General features: G+C 31.9%; 2 protein-coding genes across 4 annotated transcripts; one reads left to right on the top strand and one right to left on the bottom strand.

The window, feature by feature from the left end:
* Positions 1-5,058: 5,058 nt before the first annotated feature.
* Positions 5,059-9,056, bottom strand: LOC140445205 (ADP,ATP carrier protein 1-like). Of its 2 annotated transcripts, XM_072537096.1 has the most exons (5): positions 8,803-8,944; positions 6,988-7,042; positions 6,426-6,687; positions 5,844-6,078; positions 5,059-5,363 (listed from the first exon to the last, which is right to left on the bottom strand). In XM_072537096.1, the coding sequence occupies exons 3-5, from the start codon at positions 6,683-6,685 to the stop codon at positions 5,121-5,123; spliced, it is 738 nt and encodes a 245-aa protein (XP_072393197.1). In that variant the 5' UTR covers positions 6,686-6,687; positions 6,988-7,042; positions 8,803-8,944; the 3' UTR covers positions 5,059-5,120. The 2 variants fall into 2 exon arrangements, with proteins under 2 accessions (XP_072393197.1, XP_072393196.1); XM_072537095.1 differs by lacking the exon at positions 6,988-7,042 and having other exon boundaries at positions 8,803-9,056.
* A 306-nt stretch (positions 9,057-9,362) lies between these two features.
* LOC140445207 (uncharacterized protein CG1161) lies at positions 9,363-26,941 on the top strand. 2 transcript variants are annotated; one of them, XM_072537098.1, is made up of 5 exons: positions 9,363-9,526; positions 9,581-9,708; positions 9,766-10,006; positions 10,625-10,688; positions 26,409-26,546. In XM_072537098.1, exons 1-5 carry the CDS (start codon positions 9,473-9,475, stop codon positions 26,411-26,413), a joined length of 492 nt encoding a protein of 163 aa, XP_072393199.1. In that variant the 5' UTR covers positions 9,363-9,472; the 3' UTR covers positions 26,414-26,546. The 2 variants fall into 2 exon arrangements, with proteins under 2 accessions (XP_072393199.1, XP_072393198.1); XM_072537097.1 differs by lacking the exon at positions 10,625-10,688 and having other exon boundaries at positions 9,364-9,526; positions 26,409-26,941.
* Positions 26,942-27,792: the final 851 nt, after the last annotated feature.

Below are 27,792 nucleotides of genomic sequence, written 5' to 3'. Positions count from 1 at the left end.
GTATATAATTTAACTGTTCACTGCTCCACAGGTAAAATTACCTACTGTGCTCTATTGGATGAAGCCATTTCAGGCCGTAATGGTAATCACATTGCCAGTGCTCTTATAAAACTATTAAACATAATTTCAGAAACAAATCGTAATGTAAATAAGATTATATTATGGTCGGATTCTTGTGACCCCAAAACCGCAATTCACACATGGCCTTAGCAATAAAGTATTTCTTACATATCAATAATCGCATTAATACAGTTGAACAAAAATTTTCAGAGCCCGGACATAGTTTAATTCAAGAAATCGACTCTGTTCACAGTAAAATAGAAAAGTATTTAAAACATAGGACAATATACAGCCCTGTTTCACTCTTAAGACACCTCGTAAATATACGGTAAAGCACCTCTCAAGATGCTGCAACTAAAAAAAGAAGATTTTTTAAATTTTCAAACAGTAAGCCAAACTCTAAATTTTAAAGATCTGCCTTTTACTAAAGTTAAACAAATTAACTATAAAAAAGATGACCCCTTGCATATTAGTTTTAAATGTGATTTTAATAAAAATGACAATGTTACTTTTATTAGAATTAATAAACATAAGACACGCGGCTCTGCTAAAAAACAGGGCAAAAACGATCATAATATTATTATTAACTTTTCCATGGTAAAGGTTATTACCCAAAAACCTACAGTCGACGCTAAAAAAATAAAGCATATCGTGTCTATGTTTGCCTACATGCCTGAGTTTGACAAAATATTGTACAGGACAATATTTTCTTCACTAAATAAATGATTTTATTTCTTCCAACTCCAATTATTTGTTTCAATTACGTTATGAGTAGGTACCTACGAAGAATATTTAACTTTTATTTACTGTTTGTTTCACATACACATGTTTTAATTATTAATAAATTTTAAAAGCAAAAAGGAGTTTTCTTTTTAATGTACCCTTGTATTTTTTTTAAAGTTGCAGTAATATAAGATTAGAAATAATGTAATAAACTGTAATCTAACTGTAGAATGATACATATAAGATATATAGAAACCCAAACTAAAATATTTTACTTAAAACGTTATAAAATAATTCAGTTTTGTACTTCATTGCATATGGAACAAATGTGCAAATTCCTGTACTAATTTTACCTTTTGGTCCATAAGCAAAGGTTTTTATTTTTTTTTTTCAAATTTAAAAAGAGTCAGTAAAAATTTGTAGGCATAATCCAACACACCATTTTAAATATTTTTTTTAGAATTAACATCATTTTCCTGAGTTTTAAAATAAACGAGTAAATATTACCAAAATATTTAAATGTAAATATCTCAAAATGAGAATTTGGCATATGGAACAAATAAGTACAGTATACTCCCTCTATAACGAACACGGTTATTATGAGGTTTCGCTTATAACGAGATACATTAGATGTCCCGTGAAATTTCTATTGAACTATAACCGTCTATAGCGAGGCAAATTTGGCTATAACGAGAGAAAATAAGATCTAAAAACGTGTTTTTTACGTTTTTGGTCGTCGTGGCTATAAATAAATACCTTTTCAAACAGCCCCTCAATAAACTTAGCTGCAGCCCGCAATAAACTTCTTTACAATGAATAAATACAACTGTTTACATCTTTAAAAAATATATGATACTGGACCATTTAAAGCAGTTAAAAATGACAGAGTTCTTAAAATTGCGGAAGCAATAGTTTATGTTATCCTTGAAAATACGCTTTATACATTATGTAGTTGGAAAAAAATGTTAAGTACAGATTTTTTGTTTTAACGTATATCATTGATAATAAAAGTAAACAACTCTTTTATGTTTTAATATATTTCATTGACAATAAAAGTAAATAACTTTTTTTCAAAAACGCCATTCAAACAATATTTATTAGCATCTTATATTGCTCCGAATGGCTTCACTATAGGAAGTTAATGGTTTAGAAAACTACAGATTCATATGTATGCACAGTATTATTATTGTCTGATATAACGAGATCGGCTTATAACGAGGTAATTAGTCTGTCATTTCAGTTCTCGTTATAGAGGGAGTCTACTGTACTAGCCCGACGAAATGTTAACGTCCGAAGAGAAGGTAATGATACGAAACGTTTATGAAGGAATTGTCGGCAGAAAAATGGCATTAAATGTTAGCCAAGCGATCGACATTTGTAGCAGTTTAACAAAAGTATCCGTTAGCTGTATTTATCGTGTACTTAAAAATACATCGGAAAATAAAAAGCAAGAAAAAGGTAAAACTAGAGGTAGGAAAAGCATTGTTTTCGATGACGAGACAAGGAATATTATACGTCGAAAAATTCATTCATTTTATTTTCGAAGTAAAATTCCAACACTGAAAAAAATTTCTCAAGAGCTCAAAAACGATGACTCTTTACCCAAGATATCTCATAGGGTCTTAATCAGAACCATGAGCGAAATGAACTTTCGATATGTAAAACGCAACAGAAAAAGTATGCTATTACAAAAAAATGAAATTATTCTGTGGAGAAGAAAATATTTAGAAGAAATACGAAAAATTCGCAGCACTGGATGCAAAATATATTATTTGGATAAAACCTGGATTAACGAAGGTCATACAGTTGGAAAAGTTTGGCAACATTTAAATGTCAAAAGTAAACGCGAAGCATTTATAGAAGGCTGGTCTACAGGATTAAAAGCTCCATCAGGAAAGGGACGGCGTTTAATTATCACCCATATAGGAAGTGATACAGGGTTCTTTGATGATGGTTTGCTTCAATTTAAGTCAAAAAAAAAACAGGTGATTATCATAAACAAATGACTTCCAAAGTATTTGAGCGCTGGTTTAAGAGAATCTTACCAAAATTGGAATCTGGGTCTGTGGTTGTTATGGACAATGCGCCATATCATAGCCGCAGACTAGAACAACTACCGACGACGGCATGGCGGAAAGGGAGAATTCAAGAATGGCTTACAGAAAAGGGGATTGCATACGAAGAATCAATGTTCAAAATTCAACTACTTGACATTGTACGGTTAAGGTAAAGTGAATATCTTAAATATGTTGTGGATGAAACTGCAAAAGATTATGGTGTCAAAGTTCTACGTCTACCACCTTATCATTGCGAACTTAATCCCATTGAACTTATCTGGGCGCAAGTGAAAGGAAAAGTAGCACGCAATAACAAAACGCTCAAATTAAACGAAGTTAAGAAACTTTTGATTCAAGCAGTCCTCCATGTAACTCCAGAGAAATGGGCTAAATGTATAGGCCACATAATTAAAGAAGAATATCGTATGTGGGAACTTGACACTCATGTCAAAGTTTTACTAGAGCCAATTATAATTACACCAGGTGAAGATAATGACAGCGATAGCAGCACTGCATCTTCAGATTTAGACAGCGAATAATATTTTCTAATAGTTTAGTAAGCATCAGCATAAAAAAACCAAAAACAAAAAAAAACGAGAAGAACATAGTAAGTGTGTATAGTGTTTGTGTTTAAATAGAATAGTACAATGTTTTGTTACATCCAAAATTATTTTTATTTTGTTTTTATAGAATTTTATTTTATTTTATAGGATTTTATTTTGTTTTGTTTTATACTGTTTAAGTGTTTTGTTTATTTTATTTAATGGGACAATATGGCTCTTGGCGAACACCCATTTAAAAAGTGACGCGCCACAAGACATACCTCTCGGGTGGTGGGGAAATTGTCTTAAAATTTGTTTTAAAAAAATTTCATTGTGTAACTCTTTAAGGACGGGTCACGTCAAAAGACGTTTTAGCGTAACTTCCGCGACAGCCTGGTGGCATCAAAAAGCTTTCTGCAAAATTACTTGTTTTTTATAGCTTTTTGTTTGTGTCATTCTGTATTTTTAGGAGACTGTATGGAATAAGCCACAAAATATTTATTTATAGGTTTAATTTACTGATTTTTCGATCTCTATATAAAGACATCGTTTTCAAATATACAAGTGATATAAAATAAATATAATTTATATCTTTGAAAACGGTCTTTGAATATAGAGATGGAAACTTCAGTAAAAACCTGCAGATAAATATATTGTGGCCTATTTTGAACAATAATATTTAAACAATATAATATAATTAACGTTGAAATAAAAGTGAGTGTACGCCACTGGATTTTCATACGTCTTTCCCCACTTCTACGCCTTCAAACGATGACTCACTCTCCCAAATAGTGAAATTAGAGTTTAGTAGCTCAAAATTGAAAGACACAAAACTGAAAGTTCTGTGAAATCCTTATCAAAATAAGTACAACCCAAAAGGAGGCTCTAGACAGGTAAATAGCATGTTATACATTTGCTACAAATTCGCCTTTTAACATGTTAATCATCCACAGTTTATCCGTCTCATAGAAGAACTTCGACCTGGTTACAAGCCACCTAATGGAAGAGATATAAGTGGACACTTACTTGACAATATTTATGATGAGAAAATGCAAAAATTTGACACGATTGAGTGGTGGAAAACACACAAAAATATTGACACATCATTAATGTTATTGAACAACTTCACACAGCACAAGCATCTTCAGCTGGCATTGAAAGAATGTTTTCTTCCTTTGGGCTAGTGCAGTCGAAACTTAGAAACAGGTTGAGTACAGAAAACGCCTCCAAATTGGTTTTTGTTTTATTTTAAGTGTTAATACATCTGCTTAAAATGAAGATAAATTATATTTTTGTGTTTTCAATCTTAATTATTTTAAATATTTATGTTTGATGTTTTTTTTTTGTTATATTAATTTTTTATGTGAATAAAAATAAAAGTTGTATTAATCATTGATTATTACTATTATTTTATAAATATTTCATTCATTTAGTCAAATATTTAGACTTTAATACTTTGTATCAAATAAACCTGGTTTAAACCAAATAAACCTGATTTAAACCAAGAAACCTTGGTTTTTGCTTTATTTGCTCTTTACCTCTTTACTCCATCTTATATTTGAATTTTTCTTTATGATCACCAAATAATTATAATCCACAGATAATTTCTGATCTCTAAGCACTATCAAAATTTCCTGTTCATAGCTCATTAATTATTAAATTCACATAGACAGAAGGATAATGTAAGAAGGTATATTTTAATATAAAAAATATTTTATTTAAACAACAAAAAGTTAAATTACAAAATCATCTTAACTTCATCATAAAATACTAGAACTAGAGCAGCCCCCATGCCGCGAAAAACATTTGACAATGCTCCCTTAAAAAATGCAGCAGGACCTTCATTTCTAAAGATTTTCACCCAGCAATCCATTGTGTTTTTATACATGACCTCATGTTTTTTAAGACCTGACTGCATCATCATTCGTCTCCTAACTGTGTCAAATGGATATGACAGAATACCTGATACAGTGGTAACAGTCTAAAAAATATATAATTGTTAATTTATGTTAATTTCAACAATGGTTTGAACATTTTTTTGTTAAAATATCAGTAAATGGGTAGTGGTAAAAATAGAGTCATCAATGTAGGCTCAGTTTTAATAAAGCATCATTTAAAAAGTCCATTTATGTACTTTTATCATTTTCAAATCAATAGTACAATCTACAAGTTAGCATCGATTCTACATAGAATTAAGAAAATTGTGTTAAACTTATTGCGAGCTATCCAGAAGCATGAAATATCCCCTAAATCAACACAAGAGTTTCCACAGATGTCTTCAAAAGCAGATAATACAAATAAAAATTACTAAGTCAGATAATTATGTCTACGGCTTACTGAAAGTGTATAACTTATATTATGTATTCTAAAGAGAAAAGATTTTGTTTTTGTATTTTTTGAATTTTTAAATATTAATGGAATTTGCTTATAAAATAATTTATAGGTTAAGAAGATCACTTACCTGTGCAATAATGAAAGAAACAATAAATCTGGTGTGCTTTGGATCAGGCAACATCCCCTTGGCTGTATCAAAGAAACCAAAATATGCTGCTCTGTAGATGATAATTCCTTGAACAGAAACTATGAAACCTCTGTATAAGCCAATAAGTCCATCTGATTTAAAGGTCTTAACAACACAGTCCACCAATCCTAGATACAGCCTTTCTTTTGGACCTTTTCCTACATCAACCCCCAAACTAAAAAATTCTTATATTAAAATCTAAATAATATTACAAACAAATGTAGGCTCTTTTTTTTTCTTATATCAGTTAATGGGTAGTGGTAAAAATGAGTCATCAATGTAGGCTCAGTTTTGATAAAGCATCATGTAAAAATCATTTAATATACATGTATGAGAGAAAGTTTTCAAAATAATGAAATAACAATTAATAATATAAAATTTATTATTTCATTACTTCGAAAACTTTTTCTCTCATACACCAACTATAATACTATGCATAGAAGCCATCTCCCACCAGCATATTTAGAATCTGTGCACTGTACTTTTGCAGCCCTTAACTTACACTTATTATACCAAACTTACCGAGTTCTTGCATAATCCAGTGGATAGACAAAGCACAATGAAGTGGCTCCTGCTGCTCCACCAGATGCTAAATTCCCAGCAAAATACCTCCAAAATCGTAAATTTTTGTCAACCCCTTCCATGAAAATTGATTTATAAACATCTTTAAATGCAAAATTCAAAGCCTGTGTGGGAAAATACCTAATAACATTGGCTAAATTCCCTCTCCAATAGCTCAGAAATCCTTGTTCTTTTGGTATTCTTATGAAGCAGTCCAACATGCCTAAAATACATAATGGCTTAAATAAAACTGATTTTGCATTAGATTTTGGAGTAAGGATCTGAGTAAAATCAGTAAATGGGTAGTGGTAAATCTGGAGTCATCAAAATAGGCTCAGTTATTTCGAAAGCATCATGTAGTAAATCTATTAAATGTAAAATATTAATGAAAACACAGAACGTTATTCGAACTCCGGTATCAGTGATTTCTAAATTTTCCTTAGATATATCTTTACCTACACTTAAATTTCAAAGTCTTTATTTTGCAACAATTCTATATAGGTTTTCCCAAATAGACACCTACCTTATAGGCCCTATATGTTGTCCTTGTCCCATAGCTCATGTGAATGAACCTGACCCTGGTCAAAAGAAAAAAAAATCTTAATAAACAAAAAATAGTTACAAAATATTTGTAAATTAATACTAAGCTAGATTTTAATATTGTTAATTAAATACATTGGTATGATCTTTTTGTCATTTTTAACATATTTAAACTCTGTTGAAACTTTTACTTTGTAGCAGTTCAAGTAAGAAATATACAGATTGAAGGAAATGAAATAAAAGTGTATAGACGAGAAGGGTGATATAAGAGAAAAATTACAAGGAAACTAGTCTTTAAATATTTCTATAACTACTAAACTTTATTCACATTAAGAACTGAACGTTTGGCTTATGCAGATCAGTGTTGCCGAAACTCTCATGAACATAGACTGCAGATATATGCGTCATTCTAAGTAGATTTAGAAATTATATAGAAATTATAAATACTTATTTCTTTAATAGACAGATTATGTAATTATTACAGGTCTGATAAAAATAGTTAAATTTTACTATTGTTTAACATTACAGGTTTATTAACACACTATTACCTAATTTTCACTTTTTGCCAGACTATTGCTTACATACTTTTGGATTTGGCACTTCATGTCTGCCTTTTTTGACACTATCACAATTTACTCACTGCTTATGATCATCCTCATCTCTACCATCCCTATCACTATCAACCCTCAGGTATATTACCACATGATCAATACCATCCATCAAGGGGCTAATAACCCAAAATGTTTGCTTTTCGTAGTTTTTCCAGTTGTGTACTGTTACTACACCAAATGCATTTCTTATTAATTGTTCTATTGTGGCAGTTTTAAACTGTTGTGGGGCAATGTCTTTTGACTTGACTCCATACCTTTTCAATTGTATTCAACTCACAATGGTATGGATTATGGAAGTAGTCTCAGAATGGCAACATTTTTCTCTTTGCACATCTCATCAATTTTATGTATTCTTCTTTGAATGTGTTAACAACTTTCATAAGCCCCGATTTTAAATAATCTTCAAAAAGATATCTTTCTTCAGCAATCATGTCTAAATTTGATCTTCATTAAATGCTTTTGTCAGAATCATTCCTCTCTCCTTGAATCGTACTAGATGTCTATCACAAGTTTTCTCTGTTTAGATTAGGAATTGCTGAGATGAAAACCCTAAGAACAATAGTGGGCAAAACAAGAAGAGACAGGGTGAGAAATACAAACGTTAGAGAGCAGTGCAAAATTCAAGATATTGTAAGATGGGGAAGGCAGCGTAAAGGATGTGGTACAGTCATGTAAGACGAATGGATGAGAATAGACTCACAAAAATTGCCCCAGAAAACAACCCGCCCGGTTCAAGACCTCCCGGAAGACCACCTAAAAGATGGAGGGATAGTTGGCAATCTACCTCCCAGGAAATTAACCAGAGGCAGCTTCAGAATTAAACAGATCGAAAGATCTCCAAGAAGTAGAAGATTAGGAATTAGGAGGCATTATAGGCTATGCAGTCTGCCTAGACAGACTAGAAGAAGACAAGGACTAGAAGACCCCAAAGAATAAATTTTCAAATTTGTTCATAAAACAAAATCGTTTAGAAAGTTTTAGTAATACTTCAATGGCAGTAATATTAGAATTCATTAAAAATATAAATTAAAAATAGTCTCAAACACGTGGTACCTGGTCTTAAATATGATTTATAAATCCTAAGATACAGATTGTCAGAAATATTTATGTTAAATAAGAATTAACGAATCATTTATACAATATTCATCAAAATAAAATCGTATAAAAGAATATGTAGATGTACATACCTTTGTATGCCGTTTCTTCAGATATTTGTTTGCTGGCTGCCTGGACTTGTAGAAGCAACTTTACTCGTTCTATAGGTGCCACTGCAGTCTTAGCTATTGCGGCAGAAACACCTCCAGCAAAGAAATCTTTCAAAAACAATTTAATATCATTATGCATTTTATAAAAACGTCGTTAAGACGGTTGTAAGCTTCGAAAAAGGAGTTTTTCAAAGAAAATTCTGCTTTTATTGAGGCGAAACGGAAATATCAACGACACATGCGCATTAGACAAGCTGACGCTGTCGTAAAACGTTGCGAACTTCAAACTCTAGGGTATATCCGCTCTATATGGCCTCGTTTCTGAAAAAAAACAGTCCACTTGATTCAATGAACAATCAAAATAATATACAATATATTAATGTGATAAATTTATTATTTAAAATATTATTTTAAACATATTAAAAATTTGAATTATTATAGTAATTATATTACAACTACCGCTTTATTAAATTAAATATATTTATATTTTTTTAATTGAATTGTCTTGACAGCTGATAACGTTAAGTGACGTGAACGTCAAAGTCAAACCAGTCACACTGATATTTTAAATAACAAATATTTGACATATGATTTTACAGAATTTAACTTTTATTATATTATGTATTGTTAAGATTTAAACACAACTTTAAAAATGAAGTATTACTTGCTCGTGTTCTGCATAGCAACTACATTAACATTATCTACGGTAATTTGTCTAGTTACGTTCCCATAATTGGTTGATTAATGTTTTTTTTTCCAGGCACAATCCTATGAAGACAAGAGGTGTAAGTGTATATGTCCAAGTATATCATCAGTAACGAATAAGACGGAATCTAAGAACCACACATCTAGGATTTTATATATTACCAATGTACCACCAAATAAATGGTAAGGATTCCTTACAAAATATGTACATATGTCCCTATTAAACTGCTTATTTTATAGCAATTGTGATGAAGTTATACTACCGAGGATTAGTCAAGACATTATAGGAAAAGAACAAGAATTCTGTCCAAGATGTGAATGCAAATATGAAAATAGAAACACCACTATAATTAAAGTAGTGGTGATTATAGTAATTTGGGTTATTTCGATTTTGGTCATTTATATGGCCTTTTTGATCATATTGGACCCACTGTTAAACAAGAGGATTAAAGGAAACTACCAAGAGCACACAAATGAAGAAGTAAGTCAGATATTTATACAGTTTTTTTATTGCTTAAGTACATTTCTCACATTGAATATTTTTGTTGTAATGTGTACAGAGTACTGGGCAAATTTGGATTTAAGAAGAAATTACTAATTGAACTTTTGATGATTTAATCCAAATTAGATCCAAATTTTTGTAGTTTTCTTGGTGCAAATATTTTTTGTAATAGGCTGTACAGATGGATTGATTTTATTGAGGCCAATATTTAAGTAGCATAAAATACATTGTCATGATCAAAATACTACCAAAGAATATAGAAGCATATGCATCTATATTCTTTGATACTACTGTTGTATTGCTTTCAGATAGCATTATAAATTATGCACCTTTGTATTTAGTTTGTTTTGGTTCAAATGTGGATTATATATTTTTTCATATTTATTTTTTAACCATATTTTGGTAATAATTTGATTTATTTATTCCTGAACAGTTGAGAGTTCTTTAAATATTAGTATATTTCGGAAATTTTTATAAAAACAGATACACTTACAGTTTTTCTATGGTTAATTAATTTATTTTTTGTTTTTTTTTTATTTTATGGCATCTGCAATGTGCTGTAGGTGTTTTATTTATTGTTTGTTTATTGTTTTACAGGAAGTCCCATTTTTACAAAATGAAAATAATTGCTCAGATTACCCATCTGCACCACTTTTACAAAGTAAGATATTTTGGTGAATCATGTCTTAATAATATACTGCAATATCTTTCTTAAAATTAATTTTAATAAATAAACAGCTTAAGACTCATAAGGAAGGTAAAAAGTTAATTTTTTATACAGTGGGGACATTAAATGTGCTTTTTGTGGCAATTTTTACTACACAAAAGGTTGAACTATTAAATTAGTGTAAAAACTGCATTGTAGCTGGATATTTCATTGTTAAATCCATTTCCATTCCTTTTATATTACTTAGTACAAATACAATTTTTTTTATTCCACATACCAAGTACATTTAGTATGCAATAAAGAATACTGCAATAACAATAAAAGGCTTGAGTCACAGGTTATTTGAGCCATCCAAATAACGGATCCAGAAATGTAAAAATAGAAATAAAATCACATTAAAATATTAATGATCTTTAAAAATTCTGAGAAACTCAGTCTCTATAAGTTACACTTGAAAGGGTGTGGCAGATAAATTCTTTAGGGGATCAAGAATTTTGTTGAATATTCGAACTTCTTTAGACAATAAACTTCTTTGATATAGATTAAACATAGTTGTATGTGGTCATTTAAAGGAGGATTGGAAATAGCATCAACATCAGAAATATAATAGACCTTTCTCTATATTTTCCATAGTAAATGAGACCAGTGATATCAACTGCAGTGCTACTGAATAGTACTGTAGTTGATATCACTGTTATCAGAGTGTAGTACTGTAGTACTAGTAGTACTGTAGAATAATACCATATCATCTGAAAGTATATTGACCTTTAACGAAAAATGGTTATCTGATAAAAATGTACTTCATCAGTTATTTATACAGGATTCAATAATTTTAGAGATGGTAGACATCTCTTGTAATGATTACCTGCTATTTAAATTTAATCTTGATAATATTACTTCTTACTGGTACTGTATTGGAGAAGAAATTCACTTGCAGGAAATTATTTATGACATTCATAATGAAAATCTCGCAAATTTTAGTAGCTCAAAGATATGAACATTGAATCAAGTAGCACTATTTCTTCTAAACTTTTCCTTTCAGGTGTTGTGTGACAAAAATTATGAAAAGATATCACAATTTCATTACACAAGAAATCTGCAGAAGAGCATTATGTTATGGTCAGGTGTCAAAGAAGTTTTCCTTACTTGAAAATTTTGAACTATAGGATCGCCAACTGTATCATCTACAGTATTTAATTTGCATTCCACACAATTATTGCAGAAAGTGTAGTCAATTAGAGTTCTTAAAGTAACCCTTGTAGGCATGCTTTTGTGGGCTATTTACAAGAAAATCAATGTTAAAGTCTCCAAACAGTTTTTCTTTCCTTGAAGTTTATCCAGTACTTATACTGTCATAGTCATTAATAAAGTTTTCAAAATTATAGTCAGGAGGATCCAGGTATCCAGTGTACTAAAAGAGTGCTCATAAAATTGGTGTGTCAACAAATCACTTATAGTTCTAAAATAATTTCACTATGTAGGTGTAACATAAACTTTTAATGGTATCCTCATTATCAATGTAAAGGGCACAATCACATTTATTTATTTTGAGATATATTCTGCCATTTTTGGACCAAAGGTACTTATAGCCTTTTTGCTTTTTTTAAGTTTATACTAATGCTGAGCAACAGCCAATTTACATTGATGTAATTTGGCTAGTAGCTTTAATAGAATTTTTGTTATCTTTTAACATTTTGAAACCTTGATGCCAAACCAGAATTCTTCAGCGTAACATTGGATAGTTTAGCAACAATAACAGAGCTCAATTTCGTTGATGCTATAGCGGTCTTTAGTATTATTAGCATCATGGCTACAAATAAGATTAGATATTGTTTTTTTGTTGTGACTTATGAGAAATAGGGTGCACTTAAGTGTTAATAAATTTGTAATTATGAATAAAATCATACAAAGCTTTTCCAAATTATGAGTTTTTCTGTATTTAAATGGTTTGCCAAAGATGATCTCACTAAATGTGGGACTTTTTTAAAATTATAATTGCTTATCTGGAGATAAGAAAGGTAATTTTCAAATAACTATTCTGTGGGTTGGTAACACTAAAACATTTATTTCAATTAATTTTTTTTTATGAGGTCCAAATATCTCTTGAAAAAAATTAAACATGCCCCGGTGATTTTTAAGCTTGAAAATGGTTCCTTGAAAAAAGTGTTTTGCATAAACCCTATTGATTGAATGTCAACATTGAAAGAAAAAGACTTAAATCCATTTTAAAAATCAACAAACTTACTATTTGATCTCAAGAACTAAGGTTCATTAATAAAATTCTTTATTTTTTGAGAATTAATCAATTTAATATCAAAATAAAGAACGAAAACTTAAAAAATTAACAATGTGGCTTAAAAAACTAAATAAATACTATGCAACAGCTTGAAACAGTAAAAATTACATTAAGGAATGAAATACATACATTTAATTAAGTAGCTTTATAACAATCACAAGACTATGACGTGGAACTCTCAAAATAAAAAACAAATTGCTTCAAAATGATACAAAATATCAAAATACTGTTTTGTTATGCTATGCTAAAGTGGATCCTTAGTGTAGACTGCTTGCTTCAGTGTCGCTTTATGTAGATTGGATAATATTAGTAGTAAACCCAGATATGATTGCAAATATTAAGAAACTCAGAAGCTATGAAAAACTACCGTTATGAGCTTGAGCGAGAATTTCACTTTGTCTAAATTTTGTATTAACCTGTCGCGATGATTGTCTTTGTGTCTATAGGCGTCCATATGTTTAGGAAATCGACCGATTTAGCGGAGTATCTGTGATGATTCGGGTCGAAATAAATTAAGTCAATTGAATAAACCTAATAGTCAGTAACTTATATATTTGAATTTATAGCGAGAACGTCCTGGATGAACATGATGGCGCATTTAGGGTACAGTATTTGCCCTAATCTGGATAAGGCAACCTCACATAAGCCAGTGCTTTGTGCAGGGTACAACATTAGTGCGAAGATATCCATTGCGAAAATGTGGATAGAACCATACTTTAAAAATATTTTCAAATATACAGGGCCACCCATATTGACAGGGTGGAACAAACTTATCTTTTTTTTGGTTTGGCAGTAAAACAAAATACCTAATATACTCCAGACAAAGTACAGTTAATATGACAAGGTTAAATATTGGGGAATATGAGTTTGAAAAGGTAGAACACTTTAAATATCTTGGGGTCTCCGTTAATAGAACTAATGAAAGAAGCATAGTAATCAATGAAAAAATTCTGACAGGAAATAAGAACTTACTGGAACAACTTCCTCAAAGATAAGAAGCTTACTCAGAATACTAAACTGAAAATTTACAGAGCCGCAATTAGACTAGTAATCACATATGGTGTTGAAGTAATGTGCCTGACACAAAAAAATGAAGAAAGATTGAAGATCTTAGAAAGAAAAATCATTCGGAGAATAGCAGGCCCACTAAACTTAGGTAATAATGAATTTAAAAAACTAATGAACCACGAAGTAAGAGAACTTTTCAAAGGAAAAGACATCATCCGATTTATCAAGGTACAGAGACTTAGATGGATGGGACATCTAGAAAGGAGAAATCCAGAAGCATTTATCAAGAAAATCACCAAATGGAGACCGGGCAGACCACGAGGAAGACTGACAACAAGATGGGAGATCCAGATAATTGCGGACCTTAATAAGATGGGAATTAGAGATTGGAAAAGCGTAAGCAAAAACAGGAAAGAATGGAGGAATATTGTAGAAGACAACAAGTAACACAACCAATTGTAAAACCAAATGTTAATGCGCACTGATTCCCCGCTAAAATGAGTCGGAAGAGCACAAAGAGGGTGGCAAATTTATTAACATAGCAAAATATTTAATTTTGAAATACAGGGTTTCTCTAAACTTAGAATAAGTATTTTCTCAAATGGAAAAGAGTTTTGTAGAAATGTTGAAAGAGGGGAGTGAAATTATTCTCGAAGAATTGAAAAAATTTTTCAACGAATGTCTTCACAAAGGAGAAGTCCCAGATGATTGGATTGAAAGTTTGACAATACTTCTCTTCAAAAAGGGAGACAGGGGAGATCTGAAGAACTATAGGCCAATCTCCCTGCAGTCACAAATGTACAAACTGTTTATGAGAATAATAACTAAAAGGTTAACGTCGAAGCTCGATAGCTATCCACCGGTAGAGCAGGCAGGATTCCGAAAAGGTTACAGTACAGCGGATCGTCTTCTTACAGTCAGAATGCTAACAGAGAAAGCCAATGAATATCACTTGAACTTATACATTGGCTTCGTTGATTATGAAAAGGCATTGCACTCCACAGAACTTGGGGTAATAGAGAGAGCTATGAACAACTGCAGGATAAACTCCCGATACAGAATGCTCATACATAATATTTACAAGAAAGCTACAATGAAAATACAAATAGATGCGAAAACCAAAGCTATACCAATCAACAGAGGAGTTCGCCGGGAAGATGTTATCTCACCAAAACTATTCACACTTGGACTGGAAGACGTGTTCAAAGACATTAACTGGGCAGATAAAGGAATAAATGTTAATGGAAGAAAACTGAGTCATTTGAGATACACTGATAACATTGTATTATTCGCTACAAGTTTCGAAGAACTACAGTGTAAGTCGCTCTTTTGAAGATTGTTTGCAATTATGTAAAGACGTATACATAGGCCATGTTGAACGTTTATTATAAATTCAACGATTTTTTGTTATTTTTGTGTTAAGTAAATATTTTGTTTTACTTTTTATTTTAATAGTATATTAAACGTCACTTCACTTTTACCTACTTAGGTACTTTGAAATCTGATTAAATATTAACAAATTAGGGATCTCTAGATTATTATGTATTTTTCCACGGCCAACCTAATAAAATTTCACCTAATTTCTGTTGCAATTAACGTTTGGCTAAAAAAATCACGAATAACTCACAAATTTAAGCCATTAGGTAAAATAAACGATAAAGTATCATAAAATACCATTTCATTAAAATACTAAAATAACGGGTGTTTTTTTTAGAGGTATAGAACTTTAAAGTGGAATAAAACAAAGATTATTTTTTATATGAACAGGAAATTAACTTTATTTGAAAGATAATTTTTTGACATTATGTTTTAAATATGATTTCTGGCATATGACCACCAAGGCTGGCTCTGACGTAGTCTAATCTGGAGGTCCAATTTTCGACGACTTTTTCCACTATTTGTGGCCGTATGTCGGCAATAACGCGACGAATGTTGTCCTCCAGTTCGTCAATCGTTTCAGGCTTATTGACATAGACTAGCGACCTCACATAACCCCACAAAAAATAGTCTAACGGAGTTAAATCGCACGACCTTGGAGGCTAATTCGCGGGTCCTAAACGCGAGATTATGCGGTTACCAAACGTTTACCTCAATAAATCCATTGTGGCACGAGTTGTGTGACATGTTGCGCCGTCTTGCTGAAACCACAGCTCCTGCACATTATGGTTGTTTAATTCAGGAATAAAAAAGTCAGTAATCATGGCTATATAGCGGTCACCATTAACTGTAACGTTCCGGCCAGCATTGTTTTTGAAGAAGTACGGACCAATGATTCCACCAGCCCACAAAGCACACAAAACAGTCAATTTTTCTGGATATAGTGGTTTCTCAACATACACTTGAGGATTATCTTCACTTTAAATACGGCAGTTTTGTTTGTTGACGTAGCCATTTAACCAAAAGTGAGCTTCGTCGCTAAACAAAATTCGCTTTCACCGATTCGTTTAGCGATTCACGAATTCGCTAAACAAAATTCACCGAATCTATGCCTTGCTAGGTGATCGTGTGGCTTCAATTCCTGCACGAGTTGAATTTTGTAAGCATGCAAACCAAGATCTTTTCGCAAAATCTTCCATAAAGTGGATGGACACATATCCAACTGCTATGCACGATGGCGTATAGACTGATTCGGGTCTTCCTCTATACTACGCTCAACAGCAGCAACAACATCTTCTGTACGCACTGTACGACGTCTCTGTGGATGCGTATTATCATTAAGAGTAAACGTGGTGCGAAAACGTTCCACAGTTGATCGAATTAATTGCTCTGATGGGCGATTATGTATACCATAAAATGAACGTAGTGCGCGATACGTATTCCGAACAGAACTATGATTTTCAAAATAAATTTGCACAATTTGAAAGCGTTGTTCAGGCGTCAGTCTATTCATATTGAAATGTCAAACTAAAGTAAATAATAATCACCCGACAGCTGTCAAACTGGACGCCCCTTAAAAACGTGTTGCCAACTTCTATTTCTATACCTCTAAAAAAAACACCCGTTATAAGGTGTTCCATTTGAGAAAAAATACTTATTCTAAGTTTAGAGAAACCCTGTATTTCAAAATTAAATATTTTGCTATGTTAATAAATTTGCCACCCGCTTTGTGCTCTTCCGATTCATTTTAGCGGGGAATCAGTGCGCATTAAGATTTGGTTTTACAATTGGTTGTGTTACTTGTTGTCTTCTACAATATTCCTCCATTCTTTCCTGTTTTTGCTTATGGTTTTCCAATCTCTAATTCCTATCTTATTAAGGTCCGCAATTATCTGGTTCTCCCATCTTGTCTTCGGTCTTACTCGTGGTCTGCCCGGTCTCCATTTGGTGATTTTCTTGATAACTGCTTCTGGATTTCTCCTTTCTAGATGTCCCATCCATCTAAGTCTCTGTACCTTGATAGATCGGATGATGTCTTTTCCTTTGAAAAGTTCTCTTACTTCGTGGTTCATTAGTTTTTTAAATTCATTATTACCTAGGTTTAGTGGGGCTGCTATTCTCCTAATGATTTTTCTTTCTAAGATCTTCTATCGTTCTTCATTTTTTTGTGTCAGGCACATTCCTTCAACACCATATGTGATTGTTAGGACATTTTTAGAAAATTAGTTTAGTGCGGCAACATAGAGCCTGTCATATGTCCGTGCGTTTTATGTTCAAGATCAAACAATCTGACGGGATCAAGTCGGCAATTGACAATTTTGACATTAATCAAATAATTTCCAAGAAGACGCCACGTTTTTCTAGTATTTTCACAAATTCACATGTTATAATAATTAGTTTGTATAAAAGTTAATAAATAATTCTATTTACTCACACAAAAGATAATTTACAGTCCACACCTTTAATTAATATTATCTACCATAAGATAATCCAACAGTGATTACTGGTCTAATTGCGGCTCTGTAAATTTTCAGTTTAGTATTCTTTTAGGTACTTTGAAATCTGATTAAATATTAACAAGTTAGGGATCTCTAGATTATTATGTATTTTTTCACGGCCAACCTAATAAAATTTCACCTAATTTTTGTTACAATTAACATTTGACTAAAAAAATCACTGTTAGTTCCGTGTCGTCATTGGACGTCGAATTACCTTGGGCTGGCTCCTTCCGCTCTTCGTCAGATAGTTGGGTCTAGGATGACTCTTCCGCGCTTTAAGGTATTTTCGTAAAAAAAAAACAAAAAATTAGTTATCACAGTAGACATATAGTTTTGAGTAGGTATGTAATGTACCCGATAATTCACAAAATGTCATAAAATTTTGAGGCTGTAACAAGTATAGAATATTTAGTGTATAGAGATGAATTTTGAAATGGGTCAAAATTTAAATGGCCGCGCTTCTAGTGTTAAAAAATTAAAAAATCGAAAGTTAGTTTTTAATAAAAATATAAGAAGATTTATTTACATACTACACTTGTCTTTGCACTACCTGTGGACTTCTGGTTTGAGGGCCTGTGGTCTCCATCCATGTACCTTGGGTTCCCTTGTTGTTCTGCCGGGTTCCATCAGAAGTTACATAATTCGCCTGGTCTGTGTCGCCATATAATATAAAAAAGAAAAGAATTTATGCTATTATTCTTAAAGCATAATTGGATTACATCGCCTCCTGGAGTGTGAGAAGGAGAGTGTCACGGTTGAAAAATTTAAATGACTTATTTAGATGCAGTCCAATGAAACTCTGCAGAGCAGCGGTAGACATGGTAAAGATAGTGATGATGATATCCAACCTCCGATTGGGAGGCTGCACTTAAAGCAGAAGAAGTATCCAATTAGGTGTTCCAAATCCTTCCCATGCCACTCTTGCTCTTGTATTTTGTTGAATATTTTGATTTGTTGTATATCATTGCTATTTATAGTTACACGTCTGGGGTCGTCTGTGTTTGCCATTGTTTTTTTTTTTTTCATATTCATTTTTAGGCCAACATATTGGGAGCTATCTGCGAGTTCCTTCACCATAGTTCCTCGAATATGCTCGCTATAATCACGATGTCGTCAGCCAATCTGAGGTGGTTTAACTTGTTGCCATTAACGTTGATGCCATATATTGACCAATTTGTATTTTGAAGACGTCCTCTAGGGCTAGATTAAACAGCTTGAACGATATTAACTCGCCTTGTTATTTGCCAAATTATTATTAAATTCATTACGCTATACAAATGTTATTGTAAACTAGATACTAAGATGCTATAGAACTTGTTAAAATATACCGGTTCAGCCAGTTCGTAAAAGAACAATTATCGCGAATTTTGCGTGGTATTAAACAAATATTTCTGAGATTCTAGTACTGTTCGTTGCAAGATATTTCCGATTTAGTCTTTTAGTAATAGTTGTATATTGATTTGACTAAAGTGTCAACGAGAACTGAATACAGAATTCTAAAAAATTTTTAAAGTGAAGGTTAATCGAATAATGTATCTCTTAAAAACATTAAAACCAGAGGTAAAAAACGCAACCAGCTTGAAGATGACACAAAATATACTATTCGGAGAAAATTCCACACTTTCTTTTTTCGGATCCTTACCAGTCCCAACCCTAAAAAATGTTGAAGTCGAAATAAATTCCGATGATTCAATGCCCAAAATATCACGACGTATTTTATTGCGAACATTGGGGCAACTGAACATCAAATATATGAAAAGAAGCAGGAATAGTGTTCTTTTAGAAAAAGATGAAATTATCTTGTCTCGGAGACATTACTTACAAAAAATCCGAGAGTATCGCCGTGAAGGACGAAAAGTGTACTATTTTGATGAAACTTGGCTAAATCAAGGTCATACTGTCTCAAAGGTGTGGCAAGATTTGGAAATTAAAAGACGTCGACAAGTCTTCATTGAAGGGTTTTCAACAGGTTTGAAAATACCAGTGGGTAAAGGACGGAGGCTGATAATAACACATATAGGCAGCAATTCGGGTTTTTTGATTACAAGACAACCAACGATTACCAAGAGGAATTGGACGCTCAAATATTCGGAAGGTTGGTTTTCAAATATTTTACCAAACCTCTTTCGCAAATTCTGTCGTTGTTATGGACAATGCGTCATACCACAGTCGACGGTTGGAGCCAACACCAACGACTGTCTGGCGAAAAGGTGAAATCATCAACTGGCTCTCTCAAAAAAATATACCATTCGATGACAACATGTTGAAAGTACATTTACTAAACCTCGCAAAGATACATATACCCCAATTCAAGAAATATGCAGTCGGCGAAATGGCTCGTGAAAACAACATAATTGTACATCGCCTCCCTCCTTATCATTGTGAGCTGAACCCTATCAAGCATATATGGGCTCAAATAACAAACCAAGTGGCAAGAGAAAACTTGAGTTTTAAAATGAAGGATGTGAAAAGCTTGTTAGCTACTGCTAGCCTCTTGGTTTCCGAGTCTTGGAAAAAATATATAAGACACACTATAAAAGAAGATGATAGAATGTGGGACTTAGACACAAGTAGTAGTAGTGATCGCGATAGCTCTTCATCATTCGACGAGCCGTCTTCATACGATGATTAATACTACTATTTTAATGTTACTTTCGTATGTAAGCAAGTTTATTTTTTTGACATATTTTTCAAACTCAAATACATTTTCTCTAACCTCAATATGCATACGTTGCTCTTTGAAAAAAAAGTGAGTACTTCTTATATATATATATATATATCTATATATATATATATATATATATATATATATATATATATATATATATATATATATTATATACATTTATTAGATACCTTAACAGATACAAAACGATTATTAATCTATCATAATTTTGCTGCATGTCAACATGTCAATGATTAAATTATAAATTGCTAGAATATCTATCATCACAAACTGACAACCATGTCATCGCCTTAATCACACTCACATTTCTGAGAAGCTACTGTCTAGAATTCTGAAATAATAGTATAGAAATTTGTAATTTTGAATTATAAGTGCAAATGCAATTAACTGATTAAATTTAAATAGGTACAGAAAATTATGCTTAAAATTTTATTTACCAATCGTTAACAACTCAAAATTGAAATACGTACCTGGCTACACCTACTTTGTATCATTTAGTAAAGTACGTTTAAACTTTAGATATAATTTAAAATTGAACCTAATGTAACAAAAGACTAAGGGTGACTATTCGTTACAGCATTAAGGGAGTACAATCATTTTGTGCTTGATATCGGCCCAGTCTCTTAATCTGGGGAATTCCATCCGAATTATCTTGCAACGGATAGTACTTTAGATCATTTATACACTCAGTGTACTTCACAATATACCATATAAATGATGAGAATTAACATAGAAAATATTTGAAACACTGATAATCGTTTTGGTTGGTGTTTATGACCTTTCGAAGTTCTATACACAATAGAAACCTTACTACAAGCTCGAAAATATTGAAAATGTGAAATATAAACTTCACTTAAGCACGTAATTGCTCTATGCTATAAATACATATTACTAATTTACTTATTACATAGATCTGGTTTATTCTAAACAGTGTGATAAAAAAATGGATCATAAAACGTGATTTTTTGATCGCTTTCAGATTTCTAAACCGAATTTGTGCCTTATCCTGTGCAATTGAATTTTATGTCTTTATTTTTAGTTATTGTATTTTCTGTTACTAGAATTTAGTTTGATAAATAGTTTAATTGTTTTAACATGTCTATTATGTGGCCACACTACAACCAAAAAATATGGTTATAACTTTTTAAAGACCCTGTATAACATAAAACAACTTTTTAGTCTTTTAACGAACAAGGGCAGCTGATTGTTTATCCCGAAGAGCAATCATTTAAACAATTGTTCTTGCCAAAACAGTGACTTTACAGGTATTTAGCAGATCTCAATCGATTGTTTCAGGCTTCAATTTTAAAATTTGTCAAAAAAACTTTTATCCTTCCTAAATATTTGTACTTATACCTAACGCTTTAAAGATTATAAAGCTTTTTGTAGAATTGTAATTCATTTAGTATTTTTTTAGAAAAAAAAAATCCAAAAAATCACTGATTAAGGCATTTTTCCAACAAAAAATTGCAAATAACTCGAAAAGGAAGCATTTTTCAAAAAATTACCAATACTCCAGTCGTCAGAGACGAAAGTGCCACTGAACGCAAAAGTTTACCACATTTACCCCTGGACTTCCCCCTGAAACCCCTCTCGCAGGGGGTAAAAACGCGAAAAAATCGATTTACCAAGAATATGTACACCGTAGAAAAAAATGTTTCAAATAAAAAATGTAGCTGAGATAATTTTAAACAAAAATGTTTATAAGCATTTTTTATGTAAAATGAACCGTCCTCTTAGAAACAACGCTTTAAGCGACCGTCGATTTTGCATGTCAGTTACGCACGCGAAATCAATGTTCAAAAAAATTTGTATCTGCTCGACGGTAAAAATTCGATATCTTTTGATCAAAGTGTTCTATTGACAAAAATCAGGATGCGTTTTAAAGGTAAAGAGTTCAGCTTTCATATGCTGTTTTTGTATTTTGCCGCAAGTAAATTTAGGTGTTAAATAAATAAACGTGGCGCGATTTTTGCCATTTTTTTATTCTCACGAGATCAATACAATCTATCCTTTTCATTGACTGGCCACTATAAGGTTTCAATTACTAGAGCCTAACCTTAATAACCTATAACATGAAATTTTAGTTTTGAGTTTTGGCCACAAATGTGAGGCATTTAAAATATACTTAAAAAACGCTGGATTTAAACTGTCACAAAACAAACGATCTAAAACGTTTAAAACTTTTTTTTTAGTTACACTAGTATGTTTTTTAAAATAAAAGAATAAAAAGAAGTTCTGCAATAAACTACACCCATAACCGTCTTCTTAAATGCATTTCCCGTGTCGTGTGATGGTTTGTAATGTAAACCATTTAATTATGCGATTTTTATTCATATTTCAAATATTTTTGTTATTTGATATATTTATATTTGTTACCACAACTCAAAATTGAAATTTCATAGGTTTTAAAGATTGATCTCTAAAAATGGAAATTTTACTACAACTGGTCAATGATCAATCTTATTGATCTCACAGAATCGTAAAAAATGCAAAAATTGCAATACGTTAATTTATTTAACACCTTTATAAAAACTGAGTTTATTTTCGGCAAAATACAAAAACTGCATACGAAATCTACATTCTTTGGCTTTAAAACCCATCTTGATTTTTGTCGATAGGACATTTGGATCAAAAGATATCGAATTTTTACCGTCGAGCTGGTGCAAATTTCATTGAACGTTGATTTCGCGTGCGGAACTGACATGCAAAATCGGTGGACGCTTCAAGCGTTGTTTCTAAAAGAACGGTTCATTTTACACAAAAAATGCTTATAAACATTTTTGTTTAAAATTATTTCAGCTACATTTTTTCTACGGTGTAAAGATTCTTGGTAAATCGATTTTATTGCATTTTTACCCCCCTGCGAGGGGGGTTTTAGGAGGAAGCCCAAGGGTAAAAGTGGTAAACTCTTTTGCATCTTTTTTTGGGCCCCAAAATTAATATTCTCTGCAAAATTCAGCTTATTCGTATGATTTTTAGGGGTCAATTCTGTGACGACTGGACTACAAGAGAGAGAAAGTATTAGCTTTGATGAGATACGTGTAAAAAAATTTGCTCGAAGCGATTCGGAACATTGTTTTTTTTTTGTTATAAGTTATTTGTTAATAACAATTTCCAGCCCACTTGGAAAAATTTAAAAAAAAAATACATTTGAAGTTGACAAAATATATACAGTGCGACCCATTTAGATTGGAAACACCTCTATAAAATTTGAAGTTGTTAACCGATCTTAACCAAAATTTTTTTATGTCATATAATAAAAGGTCTATTGCGGGACAAAATATGAAATATTTAGTTAAATTTTCAGGGCAATCTACGATACTTTTTCGTCGAAAATGGAGAATTTGTATTAGCGATTTTTTTATTAAAAAAATTTCTACGCCACTGGATTTAGAGTGGCTTCAAATAGATATGACAACAATTTTATTAAGATATATTTATTAATAACAAACTTATGACAACTTAAAATTTTAAAACTCACTAAGAAAAAAACACTTTGTATTAACGTTAAAAAAACACTGAATTAACAGAAACATGGAAACAATTTTAGTTTAAATCCTAGTTGCCTCTAACAATCCACTATCTAATTGGATACATTTGTCGTAGCATTTATGAATATTTCTAATTACATTTCTTAGTTGTTGGGAAGTAATTTCTGCACATGCCTGTCGAATTCTTGCACGAAGTTCGTTTACGTCTCTTGCACGGGTTTGGTAAACTTTTTGTTTGATAACTCCCCAGAGAAAGAAGTCTAAAATTGTGAGATCTGGAGATCTGGGTGGCCAATCTATCAACGGACCCCCCGCCTATCCCACGGTTCGGAAAATTTTCATTTAGCCATTGCTTCACGCTTCTGGCGTAATGACCAGAACACCCATCTAAATGGATATACAAATTTAATCGTTCATTAATTGGGAGCTCATGGATGGCATCCCACAAGTCGGTGTTTAAAAATTCTAAAAAGTTCTGTGAGTTCAAGTTATATTGTTTAAATATTCCCCTTGGGCCCATAAACAATATTCTGAACGTTTTGCTTCGTCGCCTTCTTGTAATTTGTGTAAGAATTTTGATTTGAAAGGTTTAATATTATTTATCTTAAGACATCGCCGAATACTCTCTCGAGGCACATTCAAATATAAACTGGCATTCCTTAAACTGGCATTAGGGTTATTTCTGAAATGATCTAAAATGATTTGATCATTTCCTCTTCTTCTTTGTAACGGATTATTTTTTAGAATTAGTTTTGATACTGAACCATATTCATTAAATATTCTATTTATTTTGTTTACCGTACCGCAGCTAATATTAGGACGATCCACATGTCTGTCAAAATTAAATATTGTACAAACTTCCCTGGCACTTCTATCGTTATCTCCGAAAAGACGTATAATTTCAATTTTTTCTCTCAAACTTAATTTTGCAGCCATGACACAAAATATTATTAAAAGAATTTGAAGTAAATATTGTTGCAGATATTATGCATAAATTTATGCTAACACTGAAATTTGTATGACACAAATAATGTCAAACAGTAATATCGTTGTCATGGCAACTGAGATTTAAGTTGTAGCATGTAAAGTTAATAATAATGTAAGTGCGTTACTTGCATTAAATTTTTATGCTATTTTAAACATTTTGTGTCTATACAGCGTTCCACGTTAAGAAAATAACATTAGACTTATGGAGATCAGTGTTGCCAAAACTCTCAGGCGTGCGATTTACTATGTCGATATATTTTTCGAATTTCCATTTTCAATTAACATTTAACTGTAAAGTCAGAATAACAAATGAAGAACCACAAAGCCTTATTATCATTATGTAGTCTCAGAGAACGACATAAAATCGCTGACATACGTACACCGTATTATTTTAAGTTGCAATTATTAATTAGATATATGCATTCCAAGCGGTCCGTTTATTTGCTTTTAAATCTGTGTATGATTTAACTAAGCAATATTTTCTACTGATTTCATGATTCATGGTATATGATATTCTTACCGAAAAACAAATAAACTGTCGTTACTATAATTAAAATAAGATAAAATAAAATTATCTTTTGTAAATACTATTTATTTATTTTTTAAATACTTTAAATACTTTTCATCTCTTGTTTCGAATGGGCACTTTTGGTCAATTACGTTAAAAAACATTAATTTAATTCATGTCTGTGAAAACGAAAATACAAATAATTATACAACCCCGAACCGTGCTTGTATTCATCGTGGCATCGCTGCGCTTCTATCGTCCATAAGAAATACATGGCCCTATCTCCGCAATGTTATTTTCTTAACTTGGAACGCTCTATAGTACTGGTTTATTATTAAATTATTTGAAAAATAATTAGTTTTATGGTTATCTGTTAATACAGAGTGTTTTTTTCTTAGTGGGTTTTCAAATTTTAAGTTGTCATAAGTTTGATATTATATAAAAATATATCTTAATGAAATTTTTGTCATAGTTATTTGAAGCCACCTTAAATCCAGTTGCGTAGAAATTTTTTTAATAAAAAAATTGCTAATACAAATTCTCTATTTTCGACGAAGAAAAAGTATCGTAGACTGCTCTGAAAATTTAACTAAATATTTCATATTTTGTCCCGCAATAGACCTTTCATTACATGACAATAAAAAAAAATTGGTTAAAATCGGTTAACAACTTCAAATTTTATAGAGGTGTTTCCAATCTAAATGGGTCACACTGTAGAATCGAATAAAGAAGGTTTGGTGCGGTAGAAACGCAAAATAAAATTGGTTTGTATATTCCGTTTCTAAGCGTCTTTTTAGGGATAAACCGCTCGCCTAATATTAGTTATTGATGGACACACTATTGACTGATGTTTTTTTTAGGATGACGTCTCTGCTGGTCCAATGTCCCACAATATGAGCGTACGAGGAAACGTCTTGAACAGGGTTGGACATCAACAAGACAAATGGAAGCGCCAAGTGAAAGAGCAGAGGAAAAATATTTACGACCGACATACCATGTTAAATTAAGCTTTTTTCTGTATCTAATATATCAAAAACATTGCATTTTTTAAACTAAAAGGGAAATAAGGGTGTAACTTATCAAGTAGTAGAACAAATGACACAAAGCGATACGAAAAATTAATTTAATGTAAATATTTGTTTCCTTAATTTTATTTCATATATGTTTTGGTTAATTTCCACCCAAGTTACGACAACTGTTTAGGTGGACAGAGCTTACGACTTTTTTAATTATAGATTATTCAATGTCGGTAATGTAGGTTCCACATTTGCCTTCATTTATTAATGAGTAGTTCAAATGCCACATGCAGTTATCCAAACAAAACAACATTTAATGGAAGCTAATTATATTCTAAAATGTTTTACTTATGTAGAGTAATAATATTTCATTGGGTTTAATACATTTATTTAAACATACTTTTTAACAAAGTCTCCAAGAATCAACAATGTCCCAAAACCCATGTTCTAACAATGATCTTGACAAGTAGTGACAACTGACAAAGAGTCCCCATACATTGTGCCTAGAGCCCCGTGACCGTAATCATAACCTACTGATATGACATCTTTCCCCTTACATTTGATAGTCCTTAAAACGCACTGGAGGCCTTTTGATTCTAGCACTAGTTCTATTTTCAGCATTCATCTGGGAGGTTGAAGGTTCCTCTACTCCACAACTCTGATTCCCAGATGAGGAGTTTAATGATCTATCATTATGTGCGAAATCAGTATTCTTCTTAATTTCCGCTTTAACTAGGGAAGGCCTCAAGTGATAACTGTTTCGCCTGACCACTTCCCCATTTTCTTTCTGCACTAAATAAGATCTGGGTGCCTCATCTATTTTTTCCAGAATTTTACCTGGTCTCCATTCTCTACCCTCTCTGACACCTACATTCTCTCCTGGCACTATTTCTCTTCTTACCTTGGTGTTTCTATCATAATAATTTTTATATTCGTTTCTTTTTGCCTCTAGTTTCTCCCACTCTTCCTTTAGATTAACGTCTTTGTGCTTTTTATTTGATGGTAGCTTCGATCTAAGAACCCTGTTAGTCACTAATTGGGCCGGTGTTTTATCTGTTCCATTTATTGGAGTATTTCGATACTCCAGGAGCGCCATATCTAAGTCGTCACACTTTCTAAGCATGTTTTTTGCAATTTGAACGGCTCGTTCTGCCTGCCCATTAGACCGTGGATAGCGGGGACTGGACGTTACAAACCGAAAATCCCAGTCTTTAGCAAATTGCTGACA

Source organism: Diabrotica undecimpunctata, chromosome 7 (genome assembly GCF_040954645.1).
Source record: "Diabrotica undecimpunctata isolate CICGRU chromosome 7, icDiaUnde3, whole genome shotgun sequence".
NCBI classification, from domain to species: Eukaryota; Metazoa; Arthropoda; class Insecta; order Coleoptera; family Chrysomelidae; genus Diabrotica; species Diabrotica undecimpunctata.
Note: the sequence above shows the minus strand (reverse complement) of the source record. Positions and strands in the feature narration are given on the sequence as shown.